The sequence below is a fragment of the Acinonyx jubatus genome, chromosome E4 (genome assembly GCF_027475565.1).
Source record: "Acinonyx jubatus isolate Ajub_Pintada_27869175 chromosome E4, VMU_Ajub_asm_v1.0, whole genome shotgun sequence".
Taxonomy (NCBI): domain Eukaryota; kingdom Metazoa; phylum Chordata; class Mammalia; order Carnivora; family Felidae; genus Acinonyx; species Acinonyx jubatus.
In genome coordinates this window covers 28,737,478-28,753,943 of record NC_069395.1, presented here as the reverse complement: position 1 = coordinate 28,753,943, position 16,466 = coordinate 28,737,478, and the positions used below count along the sequence as shown (strand labels likewise).

The 16,466-nt window shown below is 55.4% G+C and overlaps 1 protein-coding gene across 4 annotated transcripts in view; it reads right to left on the bottom strand.

The window, feature by feature from the left end:
* TNNT2 (troponin T2, cardiac type) overlaps positions 1-13,823 on the bottom strand; it is a 39,914-nt gene extending 26,091 nt beyond the window's left edge. For 3 of the 4 annotated variants that reach the window (XM_053208797.1, XM_053208798.1, XM_053208799.1), the window contains exons 1-2: positions 13,505-13,557; positions 4,215-4,256 (exon numbers count right to left, since the gene is read on the bottom strand). In XM_053208797.1, coding sequence (XP_053064772.1) covers positions 4,215-4,256; positions 13,505-13,542 — 80 coding nt within the window. In that variant the 5' untranslated portion in view covers positions 13,543-13,557. Of the gene's footprint in view, positions 1-499; positions 544-1,377; positions 1,483-1,994; positions 2,821-4,118; positions 4,257-13,504 lie in introns of all 4 variants that reach the window. The other variant, XM_027074668.2, reaches the window with a different exon arrangement.
* Positions 13,824-16,466: the final 2,643 nt, after the last annotated feature.

Below are 16,466 nucleotides of genomic sequence, written 5' to 3'. Positions count from 1 at the left end.
CTCGTGCTCGAGCACAGCTGCTTTCCAGACCCCATTTCAGCTTCCTTCTTTCAAAACACAGTCCTCAAACTACTCGCATCAAAATTATGGGGCACGGGGATGCTTATGGCACATGGAGACTTGCGGGCCCCCCTGTGTTGGGTCTGCTGAAAGTCATGGCTTCCCCTTCCCTGCGCTGCTCATGGTCCTCCTCCTGGAAGGCCCTCCTCCCCCTCCCCACCCCAACCTCCTCCACCTTCAGAGCCCCACCCAAGCCCCGCCTCCTCTAAGAAGCCTTCCCCGTTCCCCGCCCCCCCATCCCTGTTCCATCTCGCTGGGCCTCGGTCCCTCATGTTGGTCCAGTCTCCCCGCAGGGTCTGGAGCCCTGGCCGAGGACTGCACCTTCCCCTCGGGTGCTCTATGGCACAGCCTGGCACAAGGAATACGGGTGGCAGTCGCTCAGCAAACACAGACTGAACATGACCAGATCAGACAAAGCCAGAGCCTCCAGGCCCCTGACCTGCGTGTTAAGGTTGTTTCTGAGTTGTCTTTCCTGGAGTTCATCTGAAACAAGAAGGATAGTCTCTGATGAGTGACAGTCCCCAGGAGGCCAGGGCCCTCCTCGAGGGAAAGGCTTAGCTTTCTGAACACTTCCTCTTCCTCCAACCCCCAACCAAACCTCCGTAAAAGATCCTCCTCTTGTCTGGGAGACACCTGCCTCCACCCACCAGGCCAGGTCAGAAGCCCCTCCCTGGCCCCACCAGGGGCCAGCTCAACCATCTGTTTTCCTGTCTGCCTCCCTACTGCCCATGAGCCCTGCCAGGCAGGGACCAGCCCTGATCAATATCAGGCATCCAGCTTCCTCCCCAGGGCCTGGCACACATCAGGGGCACAAAGCACAGTCAGTCAAAAATAAGTGAACCACCCAGTGAACAAAGGAACTAAGAGTAAATTACCAGAAATTGAGAAGAGAGTCCCCAGTCCATATCACTTGTACCACTGGGGCAGAGGCAGAGTAGGGAGCGCTTGGAGAGCCCCACTGCTCTTGGCTCCTACCCGTCCCCGCTGCTCAAGCCTCCTGGGTGGGATCAGGAACTGCTGAAGGCAGGGGTGGGGCCCCCGCCACGGAACCTGCCTGATGCCCTCTTCCTGCAGCTCTGGCCTTGTCCACTAGGTGGGGCTGCTCAGTCTCATCCACACCAACCCTCTGGGTCATTAACTGGCTCTCCTTCACTTAACCCAAGTCATCTGCTCTTGGCTACCCATGGGAATCCAAAACACCTCTCTATCCAAAGGATCCACCTGATATCTAACCTAAGGCCCCAATGCTGGGATAGATGCTGGTTTCCCCAGGTTGCCCTCCAGGGGACTGGAGACAAAGGTACCCTGGGCTCTCACCCGAAAGGAGATGGTCCTGGGGCTGGAGCGTTTGAGGGAGCTGCTGTAGGTGGCCTGAGTGGGTGAGGGTGTGTCCACCTCTTCGTCCTTGCTGGGGACTTTCACCTGGATGGAGTGGGGGAGTGTCATACGGGAGGTCGGGGGAGCCCGAAGCCCAAGCTGCCATGGGGACCCCATGTGGCCTGGCTCATCCCAAGAGCTGCAGGAGGAAAAGGAGAAGAAAACAGTCCTGCCCCTCTGCCTCTGCTGTGAGGACGGTGGACACAGTTCCGTGGGGCCAGGCCACCAGGCAGAACTTTCCAGCAGAACTTCTGGAAGGACGTTAGGTTTCCCCAGAGTCTGCTGGTGTCCTGAAATCCAGGCCCTGGATCACGAGGGGGTTCAGGGTGGCAGGTGCTCCCTGGCAACACAGCTGATGCCCTTTTCAGCTGCCAACTGCCTGCCCTTGCCTCAAGCATCCCCTATTCTGACAGTGATTGGAAGCAGGTAGGGAGAGAGGAAATTGCCAAATCCAGCCCCACGGTGAGAGGACAGGAGACAGCAAGGGAGCCAGAGACCACCCAGGGCAGGATGAGAGGGGCACGTGCAGGGATGGGAGGGGCGGGGGCACTGCCAACCTGGAGTGTGATGGGCGGGAGGCGGGAAGTCACAGTCGGAGAGTCTGGCACGCCCTGTTCTCCCAGCTCCGCCAAGGACGGGGGGCTCTTCTCAGAGAGGGCACTTCCCCTCTGCTCTGTGGTGGTGGGCTGGCCTCCCCCAGAAGCCAGCCGCCCCCCTGCCTGGGGCTGTCCCAAGGCTGCCAGCCTCTTTGGAGCCAGCTTTGTCTCTGCCGCTGAGGTCTTCTCGGACACCAGAGACTTCTCAAAGAGCAATGCTTTCTCAGAAACCAGTCTCCTTTCTGAGTCTGATGTCTTCCCTGGGGCCGGCAACTTGTCAGAGCCACTTGTTTTTTCTAGAATGGCCTTCTTCTCTGAGATGGCTCTTTTCTCTGACACAGAAGTTTCCTCAGGTCCCGGGGCCTTCTCCGAGATGGAGAACTCCTCTGAGACCAGTCTCTTTCCCGGGGCTAATGTCTTCTCTGGGACGGAGGACTTCTCTGAGATAGGGGGCTTCTCTGAGACCCCCTTCTTCCCGCCTTCTGCCTCTTGGCCCGCCAAGCTCTCCTCCTCCCTGGCCCAAGGGCCCCGCTGCTCCCGGCTCAGTCTCCGGCGAGGAGGCAGCTCCGCCTCCTTCTTGGGCATGAGGGGCTGCGGCTTGGCCTGCTCTGGGCCGGAGCTGTCCCTTCCCTCCTCTGCCTCCCGCTGGACAGGGGCCTGTGCAGCCTCCACTGCCTGCCGCCTCTGCCTCCGCTCCTGCCGTGTCCTGAGGGTGGCCTGGCTGTCCTCATCTTTAGAGGCTGAGGTCTGCGGCTTGGGCACCTCGGCTTCCTCCACGCTGGGCAATCTAGGCCAGAAGATGGAGAAGGGGTGGGAGATAAGTATCAGAGGCTATCAGAGACGGGAGACACCCTGGGGTGTACCTGACCCAATGGGGATGCTTCCAGGGCCACCGGGGAGGCACCCCACCCCCCATCACTTAAAGAAAGATCACTTTTAACCGCCTTTACATATTGGGTTTCCACGAAGTCATTTGAACAATGCACACCACGTTTTTAAAAAGTTTATATACCCCTATAAGGTCCAACTCTGCATGTTGAGACCAGTCAACAAACACTGACTGAACAAGTTTGTCTGCGCTGGGCCCCGTGCCGGGTGGCGGAAGTCAAAAGGAATAAATGCAGTGCTTGCCCCCTGAGAGCTTAGATCAAGACCAGAGACATTCGGGGACTTGTCAAAGGTCGCACAGATGATCAGTGGTGGAGCTGAGAGGACAGCGCTAAGCTCTGACACGCCATCCTGCACTCCCGTTAGCCACAGTGGTGGCCACGGGCACTGGGGCAGCTCGGGGCGCACACCCTGTTCCCCCTTCTCTTGGGGACCCAAGGGAACACGAGCAACATGAGAGGACTGTCCTAAACCCGTAGCACTTGACCTCCAGCAAAAGGAGATTCTTTTCCTTCCTCACCACCCTACTCTCTATGTGAATTGGGGCAAGTGAATTCACTGTCTAGGCCTCAGCATCCAAATCTGCAAACCAGGCCTGTTGGGTGAAACAAGACTCATTCCACGTGATTGCCCAGCACAGTCCTGGCCCACAGGGGACTTCCATTCCCTCATAACCCTAAAATCCAGGCGGCAAGAGTAGCCACCGCAACCCTCCCCTCAGAAGTGAATTATGGAGGTTCCGGGTTACAGGGGAGACAGCCTGGGTTGTGGAAAGAGTTGAGCCCACAGAGCCTGACCGATCCAGATGGCGAGTCCGGCTCTGCCAACCTTAGGTGTGCAATCTCAGCAAGTCACCTGTGTGTGCTCTTTGACCCAGTTTCTCCATCTGTAAAATGGGTTAATGATACCTCTCTCCCGGGGATACTGTAAGGATTAAATGACTTCTATCCACCAAATGTGCAGCAAAGTATCGGCTCACGGATAGCATCAGCGTATAGTGATTCTGGTTCCGAAGAGGGTGGAGGCGGGCAGCGTGGAGGAGGGTCTAGGGAAGGTGAGGAGCTTGAAGGACATCTGCGGACCCTTCATCTCATTCCCCAGGCACCCCCAGTACTTGGTCTGTCTGGGGCAGCTAAGTCCATCCGGGTCACCTGGGACAGGGAGATGGTGCCTCGTCCCCCACCCTGACCCAAGCACCTCTGGGCAGCCGGCGTGTGTCCATTCTGGGCCAGCTTGGGAGCTTCCTCGTCCGTGGCCGAGCTCAGATTGCGGTGTCGCCGCCGGCGCTCTCGCTCCTGCTCCTCCTCATCTTCTAGAGTCCACTGCCTGGCCAGGCTGGGGGGGGGGGGGGGTGGGTGGAGAGGATCAGTGCAGCCCAGGCAAGATTCCTGGGTCCCCGGATACCTGTTCCCAGGGCAGACCCCTACGGGGCTGGGAGAAGACAGCAAATACCCTCTAAGCCTGGGCCGTCTGTAGGTGGTTATGGCGCACTTGAAAGATGGCTGGGCTGGGGCACCTGGTGGCTCAGTCGGTCGAGCGTCCGACTTCAGCTCAGGTCATGATCCCCGGGTCCGTGAGTTCGAGCCCCACGTCGGGCTCTGTGCTGACAGCCCAGAACCTGGAGCCTGTTTCGGATTCTGTGTCTCCCTCTCTCTGACCCTCCCCCATTCATGCTCTGTGTCTGTCTCAAAAATAAATAAACATTTAAAAAAATAATAAGAAAATAAAAAAAGAAAGAAACATGGCTGGGCTGAACTGAGACGTGCCGGAATTGTAACACACACAGGTAGTCCCAAGACTTAATATGACAAACAGAATGTAGAGTATCTTGTTAATAATTCTGCTTATTGGGGCACCTGGGTGGGTCAGTAGGCTAAGCATCTGACTTCAGCTCAGGTACTGATCTCTCGGTTCATGAGTTCGAGCCCCGCATCAGTGCAGAGCCTGCTTCGGATCCTCTGTCTCCCTCACTCCCTGCCCATCCCCTGTACTCTCTCTTTCTCTCTCTCTCTCTCTCTCTCTCAGAAATAAACATTTAAAAAATAAAAATAATTCCATATATTGATTACACGCTGAAATAATATTTTGGATACCCTGGGATAAATGAGACCTATCATGAAAATTAATCATCTGTTTCTTTTCACTTTTTTAGTGTGTCTCATAGAAAATTTACAATTTTAACATGGTTCATATTTGTGGCTCACATTACATGTCAATTAAATTTCAAATAAAGGTACTACAAGGATTTGGATCAGACCAGAGTTTCCTATCCCGGGTACCACTGAGATTTCAGCTGGGTAACTTCATGTGGAGGGGCTGTGCTGAATTTAGGATGTTGAACAGCATCCCTAACCTCTACCCACTAGAGATACCTTAGCACCACCCCCCACTTGTGACAACCAAAAATGTCTCCTGTCTTTGCCATGTCCCCTGGGGGACAAAAGCACCCAGGATGACAAACACTGGGTTGGACTTGACTCTGGAATCCAGAGTGGGAAGGTGGGGCCTCCCTCTCTAGGGGTGACTAGGAACATGGGAGGGTGGGCACAGTTCTGCCTGAAGGAGGGAGATAAACTTGACAAGTTCCTTTTTCTTTTGGGTCCTGGATTCTTAGATAATATTCATCAATGGACAATGACAGAGAAACTTTCTCAGAGGTTCCCAACAACCCGCGGGATTTCTCAGCCGTTCAGAATGGGGAGACTCACAAATAAGGCCAATTACACCTGGAAAAGGTTCCAATATCCACTTCCCTTCTCAGGAGCTCTTTGGCCTCTGTCACCTTCTAGACCCAGCTTTCACTTGTCAGGGAGCAAGGGGACTCCATACACTCTACTTTGGGTTCCTGCCCCCAGTCATCCTGCATTCACAGGACCAATCAGGCACTCCCACAGCCAGTCACCCACCCACCCACCCACCCACCTCCTTCCGCACTCACCACCTGCCCATCTAGCCACCTGTCAATCCAAACAGCCATCCACCCAGTCACCCCCCATTTCCCTGCCCAATCCCAGCCACCCACCAATCATCTTTAGCCACCTGCCCTACCATCCCCCCCACCCCCCGCCTCACTGCCAGCCCACCCCATCTTCCATCCAACCACCCTTCCATCCCAAGCGAAGAGCAAATACGTCTCTAAGCAACTGCAATGGGCCAGCAAGTCAGCAACAGGGGGGTTCACAGAACAAGGCAACGTCCCTTCCCTAAAGGTACCTACTATCGAGTGAGAAAGAAAAGCGTGTCCACCAATAACTCCCCCAACCAAAGCAAAGAAATTGCTCTGCAGGGGAGAGAACGATTACTGTAGGCCAAGATTACCAAGAAAGGCTCACGGACAAGACTGAACGAACCTGGGCTGGACCTAGGGGGGTGAACAGGATTTTAATAGAGGTGACAGGGGGCTGGAGAGCATCTGGCAGTCCAGGCAGAAAGGAGGGCCTGAGCAAGCCTAGAGGTTAGAGGTAGGGGGGTTGCAGGAGCAAGAAGATGTGCTTCACCCAGAGCCCTGGGAGAAAGTTTGGGCTGAGAGTAGCATGCCCTGAGAGTCAGCAGAGCAAGCCCTCTCTGGAGCCTTCCTACGATTCCCCCAGTGCTAGCTGGGGCCCCACAGATAGGAAGAGTCTGGAAAAGGCCTTCTTTCTTCCCTCCCAGAGTTACTGTAAGGCCTTCCTTTTGCCACTATCAGGTGGTGTCTCTCCCAGCCTATCCCTCTGCCCAGCCCTATACCTTCTAGACCTTTTCCCCTCTTGCAGAGTATTGCCATGCAACCAAGACTCAACTGAAGGAACAGACGTGTTTTTTGGGGGAAAAAAAATCATGCAAACCCACAAATTTTGCAAACAGAATTGCATATGAAAAGCACCTATGGAGCCTCCAAGGAAAGATTCCTCAAGGCCGCCTCTTGTAAGGCTGAGTCTACTCCTCCTCCCCTGGTGCACATCCTCCTCTTTCCTCTTCCTCAATTTTCTTTACTAAAATGAGGAGAAGGAGCCACACGATGGCTCCGATCTGGTTTTCTAAGTCCAACATCGTGCTGATCCAACATTCACGAAGTAATTTTTGAGCACTGATGACGTGCCAGGCATAGTTCCGGGGCCCGGCGTGCAACAGAGAAGAAGACTGACAGAGTTCTTCCGGCCACGGAGCACATAGTGCAGGGGGCCGGGGTGCGGTCAGTGAGCAAGGAAATGAGCACATGGACAATGCAACTTCAGCAAGGGACACAGGACAAGAGAACCAGGTAAGGGGTAAGAGAGAGACGACGACTGGGAGGAGAGGGCCCTCTGAGAAGAAGCCAGAGGAGCCGGATCTGGAGGCAAGGTGGCCCAGGAGGAGGGCACAGCAAGTGCCAAGCCCTGGGTGTGACAGCTGGCTGTTTGGAGGAAGGGAGACCCAGAGGCAGAATATGGCCCACAGGGACCTTGGACAGGGAGGAGAGGCCAGAGAAAAGGCCTTCATAGACCAGAGAAAGAATGTGGGTTGTACTCAAGTGTGCTGGAGAGCCACTGGATAGTTTTACATAGAGGAATGACATGACAGAATTTATTATTATTATTATTATTATTATTATTATTATTATTATCTGTAGCTGCCGAAGGAAAAAGAATTGAGGGTGGCAGAGGGAGAAGGGAAACAGGGGCACCCATCAGGAGGCTCCTGCAATCGCCCAGGTGAGAGCTATGCTGGTGGTGGTGAACTTGGTAGCGACAGAGAAGGAAAAAGGGATGGACTGGGAACATATTTTGAAGACAGAGCCAAAGGGGGATTGTGGATGCAGAGGAGAAAAAAAGAAGAAACAAGGAAAACTAGATTTCTGGCCTGAGCAATTCCTGGTGCTGTTAGTACGATGGGAAAGATCAGGGGAGGAAGGAGTTTAGGGAGCTGGTGGGGGGAGGAAAATTCCATTTTCGGCTTGTTTGGGGTGAGGAGAAGAAAAGGAGACCAAGGAGACTGGAGGGCGGAGTGTGAACCTGGAGGGAGGAATGAGGTCCTGTCCAAGACCACAGGGGCAGGAGGTGGTGGGGACAAGAAGACCAGCACAGAGTAGAGAGAACAGAAGTGTCTGGTCCACAGGAAGCCAGCTCGACGGATTGGGCCGGAGCCAGGCTGGACCAGCAAGGGAAGAATGGGAGTCAAAACCGAGGGACCGGTGGTGAGAGCCAGCAACTCTTTGGAGAAACTTTCCTCAGAGAAAAGCAAATAAAATGGGACAGTGCTAGAGCAGAATGTGGACTCAAGGAATGACTTTTTTTTTTTTTTACATTTATTTATTTTTGAGAGAGAGAGATAGAGCGTGAGAGGGGCAGAGAAAAGAGGGAGACACAGAATCCGAAGCCGGCTCCAGGCTCCAAGCTGTCAGCACAGACGCAGGGCTTGGCCCCGCGAACTGCGAGATCATGACCTGAGCCAAAGTCAGCCACTCAACCAACTGAGCCACTCAGGCACCACTTAAGAAATGATTCTTTTTAAATATTTTATGTACTGATATTTATTTATTTACTTATTTATTTATTTGGACAGAATGTGAGCAGGGCAGGGGAGGGGCAGAGAGAGTGGGAGACACAGAATCCAAAGCAGGCTCCAGACTCTGAGCTGTCAGCGCAGAGCCGAGGAGGGACTTGAACTCATGAACAGCAAGATCATGACTTGAGCTGAAGTTGGATGCTCAACCGACTGAGCCACCCAGGTGCCCCCCAGGAGTGGTTTTTTAATTGAGGTGTAATTTATATACAATAGACACACATCAAGTTTTGTTTTCTTTTTAAAGCCAGGCAAATGAAGGGGAGTAGAGAAGGTATGAGAAGTTAGGAAGGAAGGTGTGAGGCTGTTGTCCTGCAGGGAGAGGAGAGACCACAGGCCAGGGTACCTCTCATCTCCAGCATGCACCACGGCTCTTGGCACACAAGCGCCAGTGAATGTGGAATGAACAAGTGTGACCGTCGACTCTCAGATGTGCAGGCCTCTCCTCCTCCCTGAGAACCGAAAGCCTCTCTCTTGACAAGGAAGAGAACAAAGCAGGGACAAATCCTCAGCTCCCCAAAGGCAACCTGCCCATCTCTTACGAGCCAGGTTCTGATGCCCTCCCATTCCTCAGCTGAAGTTGGTTCACAAGAGATCATCAATTCGCGTGTGGTAAATGAATGATCAATCTTCAGATACACATAGCCTACAGGGGTCACGTGAAGGCCTATGGGAATCTTGTTCAAGTTCTGAGGTCAAGGCCATAAGGCTTTGATTGCAGCCCTTCTCCACCAGACGTGGAAATGCCAACTTCCTCGGGTTCTCATCTGAGGCCATGTTTTCAGCTCTCTCCTTCTCGGGACTTATTCCCTCCCCCTATGAACACTTTGGGACCAGCTCTCGTCCTCCAAAGCTGAAGGATCCATCCACGGGAAAGTGCCCCACAAAGCCGGAAGCTCTTCTCCCCTGACCACACCCAGCTGGGCTGGGCTGGAGCCTCCAGGATTCCTCGGTCCTGAGCAACCCCGTTCCCACACGCTCCTCTCAGCCCTGGGGGAAGCAGCTTATTTGTTTATTCTCCAGTGGGGCCATATATGGAGTGTGATCTGCCAGAGCCTGGTCTCCTCAGAAATGACTCACCAACCCCCCCCCACCCCTCCCCAGGCCAGCCCTAACCCTAAGGGGTCTCCAGGGCTGGAACTGCAGGAGGTGGGGCCCAGGTGTCCTTGAATGTCCACCAGTTTTAGGCCACGACCCCACAGTGCACCCAAGGTGGCTTGGTCACTCCCCTGCTGCTCACGAATCATGGGGCTGCCTTCAACCCCTGGCAAAACGTGAATCACTTCACCTTCACCACCTTCACCGCCACCCCACCCCAGGGGAGAAATGCTATTGCCAATAACTTGCTATCAGATGAGGAAACGGATAGAACTGGGGGGAAGGACGGGCAGGTGTCAGTATCCAGGAGGGGCCTCCGCAGGTATAGTTGTCGAAACCCCTGTAATAAATAAATGATAACGAAGGGCCTTAGAACCTTTAGCAGCACACAACTATTTGTGGAATATGGTAAATAGCTCAATAAATGAAGGAACCAAGAAGTAAAGGTAGTAACATAGAAGTGCTTACTATAATGCCAGGCACTGTTCTAAGTATTTTACAAATAACATTGACATTAAACCTCACAACAGCCCTGTGAGGAAAGGTGGTGTTATCCCCATTTCACAGACGAGGAAATGGAAAGTCACTGGGGCCAGTAAATTTCCCAAGATACCACAACTAATAAAAGAACAATAATAATAATAATAATAATAATAAGATTCCATCCTAGGTCAGCCTCTCACAAGCCCGTACCCTTAACCACAATACCAAATGCTGGTAAAGGATGTCCTGGGAGGGCTGTCCCTCAGCCAGAGTGAGGACCCACCTTCTTAAGAGCCCAACAGGGTATATATTCAGAGGAAGGAGCAGGGGAGGCTGGGAGGGCCTCTGACCTTGTGCGCTTCCCCACCCCAGGACAGGCCAGAGGTCATGGGAGAGCAGAGGTTTGGGAAAACCCGGTGGCCAACACATTGACCAGAGCCAGGCCCAGGATGGAACCCGGGTCCCACCATCCAGGAGTCCCAGTCACTCTCACCAGCTGATGCCACAGCCCTAGGAGGCTGCCCCCCCACCACACCCACCTTCGCCACAACCCTTTCCTCTGCCTCCTGGCCTTCATTCGGAGACAACACCCCTGTCTTTGCCTCCATGTAGGGCTGCTACCCTCCCCAATACAGCACTCACACGGCTCTCAGCTGCTGCAGACCAGACAGAAGTTAGATCTAAGGAAGAAACCCCTTCTCCCCTGCCTGCAGGGGACCTCAAAACAAGCTTGAAAAACAGATCAAGGCTCAGCTGCTCTGGTTAAAGTAGAGGAAGCGGGGGGGGGGGGGGGGGGGGGAGTCTGCCCCAGAAGCATCTGTAGAACCCCGGACCTCAAGGAGCAGGATTTGCAAACCTCTGAAGGAAAGAGGAGCTGGGAGGCCCAGCTCTGACTGGCTGTAGGACTTTGGGCCAGTCTTCAACCCCTGAGGGAGACAGGTCTCTGGTTCCCCTTCTGCACAATGAGGGGTCACCACAGGTGGTCACTGAAGTCCCCTCTAGCCCTGATGGTCTAGGGAGAGGTGTCAGGGGAGGGCAGTGCTGGGAGGTGGGAGGTCTGCTCAAGGCCCAGGTAGGGTAATGATTAACCGCTGGCTACTCAGTCCCAGGCACTCTCAGACCCACCCCTCACCCCCTGCAGACAGGCCCCGCCCAGCCTCTACCGTCACCCAGCCAGCCAAGGGAGGAAAGGACGAGGCCACTAACCAGGGCGCCCTGCCAGCCAGCTCACCGCTGCCCCCAGCCCAGGGCTGGAGCATCTGAATTCCTACTTCGCACCAAGGCTAGGCTGCAGGCCGGCCCTTAGCTCCCCACCTGGGCCCTGGCTGGAGCCACACGGGTCACACCCTCACCATAGTCCTCCCCAGCCTGGGAGACTCGGTTGACAGTGACTCACAGCCCTTTCCCTCCTGCCCGCTGAGGCTTGTTGTTCACGAAGGGAGCAGGGAAGGAGCGGTCCTCTGTTCCAGGTGCCTCATCAGGGTGACTTTTGGCAGCAGCTGTGTCTGCCCACGGGGCTCTGTGAGGGCTGGGGCCAGCAGGGAGGGCCGGCCAGGGGCTCCTGTGGCAGGACTGGTTCTCCAGGGCGTGCCTGGCACTGACCCTGGACATCCCGTGGGAACTCGGCCCTACCCCAGCAGCCACAAGTCCATCTGAGCAGTGGACAAGCTAAGACCAGACCCTGCTCCCATTTGTAAAGTTCTCATGCCCCAGCTGCCCACCCACCACACACGCACACCCCATACAGATCCAGGCATGCTCTCAGACACAAAATCACATACATCCCACCCGTCTGTGAGCTCCTGAGGAAGTTGTGTGTGGTTTGCATTTTTAACCCAATGCCCTATACTGAGGTCTCCCATAAACATTCACACCAAACAGACTCAGACTCCTAAGGCCCAAACTCAGCCACATAAGAACCTACTACCCACACAGATGCCTCCACACCACACAGGCCATAAACATGTTCGCCCAGACATACACCTGCACGTACACATACAGGCACACATCCATAGGCACAGATATGCCCACACCTAGGAGAAAAGACACTCCCACATCAACCCCCATGTACACTGACCCACACACAGAGTCCAAGGTCTGGACCCCCAAGCTCCACCCTCAGCACAGACCTTCCCTGGGGTGTGTCCAACCTCCCTGGCAGCCTAGGTTCCTGTTTTCCAGGGCACTGAGTTCCTTCCATTCTCGGGGCTTACTTTATCCCCTTTCTAGATCCCTTGGGCCCCTCCACCTGGGGGGTTACCTGGCCACTGTGCTTCAGAGCAGTGTGAGGTCTTGAGGGTCTGAGGAGGTGGGCCCCCAGCCCTGGGGAGATGAGACTGAGATGCTGGAGAAGCTCTGGGGCCCTTCTGGAGGGAGGGGAAGGAGATTCTAGAGCACTAGAGAATGCCTGAAAGCAGCCTTAATGGGGAAAGCCTGGGGAGGGTGCTGGTCTGCCCCTGCAGAGACTGCCTTGGCCTCAGGATCCAAATGTCCACCTGGGAGGGTCAAAAAGGCCAATTTCTCCTTGGCTGAAGCCTATGGGATCAAAGGAGTAGGAATCCAGCTCAGAGCTACTACGTGGGCCTCAGTTTCCTCAAGGGCAAAATGGGTGTATGTGACAGATGCTGCTGGGGATAAGGAGGTGAACATGCTCATGTGGACACTTCTGAGCAGGGGTGCAGGGTAGCTCCGAGAGGAGTCACCGGGGGTCACCAGCCACAGTGAGGGGCGCTGCCTCCAGGACAACCCCCCAACCCCCCAGTCTTATCTAACCGTCACAGGATGCCCAGCAGGCAGAGATTAGATACCCGGTTTCCTGACCCTTTGAGGGACTTGCCTACAAATAAGGAACGAGGCACAAAGGGGAACAGCAACTATCCTAGGTGATCCAGCCCAGACACCACCCGAAAATGCCAAACTCAGAATTTGAGCTTCATTGGGGGGGGGGGGGGGGGGGGCGGTGTCTGTTGCGCCGTGGTCTCTCAATCCACTGATCCTTCTACTTCCGACCCTCCGAGGAAGTGGTGCCCCCACTCCTCCTCCGCAAGAGGTGCTGAGGGACCCCTCCCCAGGGCCCCCCTCTCCCAGTCTCTACCAGAGAAACGTGACAGCAAGGGAGGCTTGTCTGGAAATGAGGCTCGGCGGCGGTAACTCTTAAACACCTCCCCAAACCCCCAACGCGTCCCCGCAGGGGGTCGTGTTTGAAGGGGGCTCTCCAGGTCGGTCCCAGCCTCCCCCAAGCACCCCGTGTGCGGCCTCAGTCCCCAAGACGAGGAAAGGAAACCGTCGGGGAGCGAGAACACCGCCCTGTCACTTAAGAGTTCCCCAGTGTGCCCCCGGGGCCCGTCCCCCCTTACGGAGCAGCAGGGCCAGCAGGATCAAGGCTCAGAGCCCGCCTCCCGGGCGGGAAGGGGTGGGGGGTGAGGAGCCGGCGCGCGGAGGAGACCCCGGTGCGGCTCCCCGGGGCCCGCCGCGGCGCTCACCTGGACAGCGCGGACCAGTCCTTCCTGCTGACAGCCATGCCGCTGAGCCCGCGGGCCGCCGTGTGCGCGTGCAGGGCCCGGCGGCCGCCGCCTCACCTGCGCGCCCCTCCCCCGCCGCCCGGCCCAGGTAGGGTCACATGGCCGCTTATCTCGGCCCGCCCGGCCCGCCGCCGCGAGCCGCCTCTCCGGGGTGTGGGCGGCCCCGACAAAGCCGCATTGATCTCCGCCCCGGCCGGCCCGACCGCGCGCCTGCCAGCGCCGGCCAGCTGTCGGACAGGCCGCCGGACGGACCCACGGACGCACAGGCCGGCCCGGGGTCGATCGGCCGCCCGCGGCGAGGGCGGGGGACTTCCTGCTCAGAACCAGTCGGACCAGCTCGGCGCTGGGCCGCCTCCTCTCTCGCAGGGGCCTCGCGGGGCCCGGGGTGGCGGGGAGTGGGGCGGCGGCAGGGGACCCGAAGATCGCGGTCAGGCCGAGCACACTGGCGGTAAACCGACTTAGCCCCGTGAAACTTACGAGCAGAAGCCGAGCGGGAAAGTTAGAGCAGGTACCGTAACCTCGGGTCTGCAGTCCTGGGTGCCTCCCGGGCCCTCGGCACCCACCCCGCCCCTAATAGCACCCCTCCACCCCCACCCCCGAGATGAGCTGGGTCGTGCTTTCGCTATGCCGCATCCAAAACTGCCAGCGCCCCCTGTAAAGCCAGCATCTCCACAAAATGAGATTTAAGAAGATTCAATTCAGCAAACATTTGAGTGCCCACAGCTCTGAAAACACAATGATGTCAAAGGTACTGTCCTTGCTTTGCTGATACTGGACTTTGGGCTGGAGGGGCAGGGTGTGGAACAGGGCAGAGGAAGATCAGCTTTTCCCCCGGAAGGAGTGAACCCCGATAACCAGGACTGGAATTTTGGAGCCACTCGAAGGCAACTCAGGCACCACCAGCACCCCCTGGGTCCCTTAAAGGGCCCATCTGGGCTGGGGGGTGTCGGTGCTTTCTAGCCAGGAACCAGCAGCAGGTGGGCAGAGAGAGGGCCAGTCACTGAGCACCCAGAGTCTTATCACCCCTGATGGATCAGAACTGCAAGGTCAGCAGCAGCTGTTCCTGGTCTGAGAGGGACGAGAATCAGTCCCAGGTGCCAGGGAAAGAAGATGGAGGAGAGTCAACTGCCTGCACTCCGACCTTGCTCCCCAGCCTGGCCTCCCTTTGGCGCTGACCCAGGACTGATTGTCTCTACGGTGCCCTCCAGCTCTGAGATCTCACAGTGACCAGCAAGCCAGCTGCTGAGCAGAAACCTGGAAACACAGACATAGCTAAGCATCTCCTTCCCCCCAAACACCCCCTCCTCCGGGGAGCCTTCCTTCCTGGCATAGGAGGTGAGGAGTGAAGTTTAAGGAGTGAGTGCTAAACTGGGAGCCTGGAGACTTGGCTTTGAGCTCTGATTCTGCCATTTATGAGCCATGCGACTTGGGCCAAATCACTTCTATGTCGTGGAAATGACACTTTGCTTCCTTCCAGATTGCGGGGATCAAATGAGCCCATCACGGAGTGTTGGGGAGTAGCGTTAAGGTTGACAAGGCCCCAGAGAGTTCTGAACAGAAGCCAAGGCAGGACCCAGAGCCGTTTGCTCTGCCAAGGAAAGACAGAGAGGGAATGGTCGTAAGCTGTGTCCCTGGATACTGCGATACAGGGTCTGACACTTCCCAGGGAGCCTGCTGTCTCCCTGGGGGCCTAGGGAAGGGAACTTTCCTTCCAGGGTTTGCCAGTGGTCCTCAACTTAGGAAGAAAAATACTCCTAGTCATTTGATGCCTGGCCCTTCCAGGGACACTTCATGAAGCCAGGGGACAGTCAGGTATCTGTCAGTCCAAAATCCAAAACCCTCTCTATGGATGTAAAAAAAAAAAAAAAAAAAACCCAAAGACACGGAAGGTCGGTACACAGATGACTCTAGAAGTAAGAAAAAGTGAATTAGGTACATCTTAAAGTCCGGAGAGTTCTTTGGGGGTGGGTATTGTATATTTTACTAGGCACTTTCTATGTGCCAGGCACTCTGCTTGGTGCTGTGCCAGCATAGTGGTTTCCTCGAGCTGCTTGGGACAAAGTGCCACAAATTCAGGGGCTTTGAACAACAGAAATTTATTTCCTCACAGTTCTGGAGGGTAGAAGTCCAAGATGAAGTTGTTGGCAGACAAACTGCCTCCTCAGGCCCTGAGGGGAGAATCACTCCTTGCTTCTTCCTACCTTCTGGTGGTGGCTGGCCATCCTGGGAGTTCCTTGGCTTACAGTTGTGTCGTTCCAAACTCTGCCTTTATGGTCACATGGAATTCTCCCTATGTCTAGGTGTCTGTGTCCACAGTGCCATCTTCTAATAAAGGCACCAGTCATGGGGCGCCTGAGTGTCTCCGGCGGTTAAGCATCTGACTCTTGATTTTGACACAGGTCATGATCTCCCCGGTCATGGGATCGAGCTGTGCATTGGACTCAGTGCTCAGCCCAGAACGTGGAACCTGCTTGGGATTCTTTCTCTCTCTCTCTCTCCCTCCCTCTCTCTCTGCTCCTCCCCCGTGCACACTCAAGTTCTCTCTCTCTCAAAATAACTAAATAAAACTTAAATAAATAAGGCATCAGCCATTATACGAGGGCCCACCTCATGCACTATGACCTCATGTTAACTTAATTACATCCACAAAGACCCCATTTCCCAATAAGGTCACATTCTTAGGCACCAGGGGATAGGAATTAAACGTATCTTGCGGGGAGACGTAATTCTACCCACTACAATCAACAAGTGGCTTTGATTTCAGTGACACAAAGATGATAAGGATTCAGTTCCCGACCTCCAGACATTCTCACTCTAGCAATGGGGACACACACACATTTCCACAAACACCCGCACACCCAGGCCTCATGCCAGAGAGACCTTCATAAAAAATGGAAATTATGTCATCAGGAGAGATTAATAG